Source organism: Limulus polyphemus, unplaced genomic scaffold (assembly GCF_000517525.1).
Source record: "Limulus polyphemus unplaced genomic scaffold, Limulus_polyphemus-2.1.2 Scaffold2552, whole genome shotgun sequence".
In the NCBI taxonomy this organism is placed as follows: domain Eukaryota; kingdom Metazoa; phylum Arthropoda; class Merostomata; order Xiphosura; family Limulidae; genus Limulus; species Limulus polyphemus.
The window spans coordinates 45,438-48,281 of NW_013668162.1; the positions used below are offsets into that span (position 1 = coordinate 45,438).

General features: G+C 28.0%; 1 protein-coding gene across 1 annotated transcript in view; it reads right to left on the reverse strand.

The window, feature by feature from the left end:
• LOC106467279 (signal transducing adapter molecule 1-like) overlaps nt 1-2,844 on the reverse strand; it is a 70,844-nt gene that overhangs the window by 25,575 nt on the left and 42,425 nt on the right. The window contains exon 9 of the mRNA XM_013927612.2: nt 1,614-1,705. Within this exon, the coding sequence (XP_013783066.1) occupies nt 1,614-1,705 (92 nt within the window). The remainder of the gene's footprint in view (nt 1-1,613; nt 1,706-2,844) is intronic.

Genomic DNA, 2,844 nt, shown 5'->3' on the forward strand with positions numbered 1-2,844 from the left:
AATACTTTATTCATTATCAGTCATATCCACCCTTGTTACTTTGTTAATACTTTATTCATTATCAGTCATATCCACCCTTGTTACTTTGTTAATACTTTATTCATTATCAGTCATATCCACCCTTGTTACTTTGTTAATGCTTTATTCATTATCAGCCATATCCACCCTTGTTACTTTGTTAATACTTTTTGCAGATTTTACAATCTTCAAAATAGACACAAACTTAAACCTTTTATTATGCAGTAGAAGCACTACCATAATCAGTTCCTATAATAAGTAACAAATTTTGTTTTCTTACAGCACTAATAGAATTAAGAGTGAACATCCAACTGTGTTATATTGAAGCTATTATTAACATCACTACTATAAGTAACAATGTACCTTAACCGTGTTATATTGAAGCTATTATTAACATCACTACTATAAGTAACAATGTACCTTAACCGTGTTATACTGAAGCTAGTAGATATTAATGTGATGGCATAAAGAATTCTACTAGTAGATATTAATCTGATGGCATAAAGAATTATACTAGTAGATATTAATCTGATGGCATAAAGAATTAATCTAGTAGATATTAATCTGATGGCATAAAGAATTCTACTACTAGATATTAATGTGATGGCATAAAGAATTCTACTAGTAGATATTAATGTGATGGCATAAAGAATTCTACTAGTAGATATTAATCTGATGGCATAAAGAATTATACTAGTAGATATTAACCTGATGGCATAAAGAATTATACTAGTAGATATTAATCTGATGGCATAAAGAATTATACTAGTAGATATTAACCTGATGGCATAAAGAATTCTACTAGTAGATATTAATCTGATGGCATAAAGAATTCTAGTAGTAGATATTAATCTGATGGCATAAAGAATTCTACTAGTAGATATTAATCTGATGGCATAAAGAATTCTACTACTAGATATTAATCTGATGGCATAAAGAATTCTACTAGTAGATATTAATCTGATGGCATGAAGAATTATACTAGTAGATATTAATCTGATGGCATGAAGAATTATACTAGTAGATATCAATCTGATGGCATAAAGATTTCTACTACTAGATATTAATCTGATGGCATGAAGAATTATACTAGTAGATATCAATCTGATGGCATAAAGATTTCTACTAGTAGATATTAATCTGATGGCATGAAGAATTATACTAGTAGATATCAATCTGATGGCATAAAGAATTCTACTAGTAGATATTAATCTGATCTAACATCTTTCCCATGAAATAATTCCCAGAAAAAAAATCCTTCTTTAGAAAATGTACACTTTTTCTAGATTTTTTCAATGAGGCATGAATACTATGATTTGTAATTACTAGCACAAACAGCTGCCTCATCAATCTCCATCTTTTGAAAAATCTCTACCTCTTGAGGTTTAGTTCAACTAATATTGTTACCTCATTAGTCTTCTCCTCTTGAGTTTCAGTTGAACTAATATCCTTACATCATTAATCTTCAACTTTTGAGGTTCACTTAAACTAAGATCCTTATCTCATTAATTTCCAACTCTTGAAATTCCATTCATATAATATTCTTACATCATTGATTTCCACCTCTTGAGGTTAAGTTCCACTAATATTCTTACCTCATCAATCTCAACTTCTTGAGGTTCAGTTTCAACAGTCTTTACTTTCACTTCTTCACTAAACTGAACAGATTTCTTTTCTGGAACTTTGTCTTTAAAGAAGCAAATTCATTTGCCATTAGTTAACATTGTCTTTCAGAAATGAAAAAGATCAAATTAAAATCTGATTTTATATAAGTGCTTTATAAATAAACTACTAATTTACATGCAACTTTGAATTTTAGTATTGAAGCAAACACTGTACAAAAACAATAAATAGTACATTTCTACTATGTACTGATGGTGACATATTTGCCAAAAGCTAAAGTGTAATTAGTTTGGGGAAAAAATTATCAACTTGTAATAAACATCCAATAAAGATAAATTTGTATGGCAGATCTCACTAGTTAATTCAACTATAACATCCAATATAGTTAAATTTGGATAATAGAGCTCACTAGTTAATTCAACTATAACATCCAATATAGTTAAATTTGGATGATAGAGCTCACTAGTTAATTCAACTATAACATCCAATATAGTTAAATTTGGATGATAGAACTCACTAGTTAATTCAACTATAACATCCAATAAAGATAAATTTGGATGATAGATCTCACTAGTTAATTCAACTATAACATCCAATATAGTTAAATTTGGATGATAGATCTCACTAGTTATTTCAACTATAACATCCAATAAAGATAAATTTGTATGGCAGATCTCACTAGTTAATTCAACTATAACATCCAATATAGTTAAATTTGGATGGCAGATCTCACTAGTTATAGTTGAATTAACATCCAATATAGTTAAATTTGTATGATAGAGCTCACTAGTTAATTCAACTATAACATCCAATATAGTTAAATTTGTATGATAGATCTCACTAGTTAATTCAACTATAACATCCAATAAAGATAAATTTGTATGATAGATCTCACTAGTTAATTCAACTATAACATCCAATAGATAAACTTGGATGATAGATCTCACTAGTTAATTCAACTATAACATCCAATAAAGATAAACTTGTATGATTGATCTCACTGGTTAATTCAACTATAACATCCAATAAAGATAAATTTGGATGATAGATCTTACTAGTTAATTCAACTATAACATCCAATAAAGATAAATTTGGATGGCAGATCTCACTGGTTAATTCAACTATAACATCCAATAAAGATAAATTTGGATGATAGATCTTACTAGTTAATTCAACTATAACATCCAATAAAGATAAATTTGG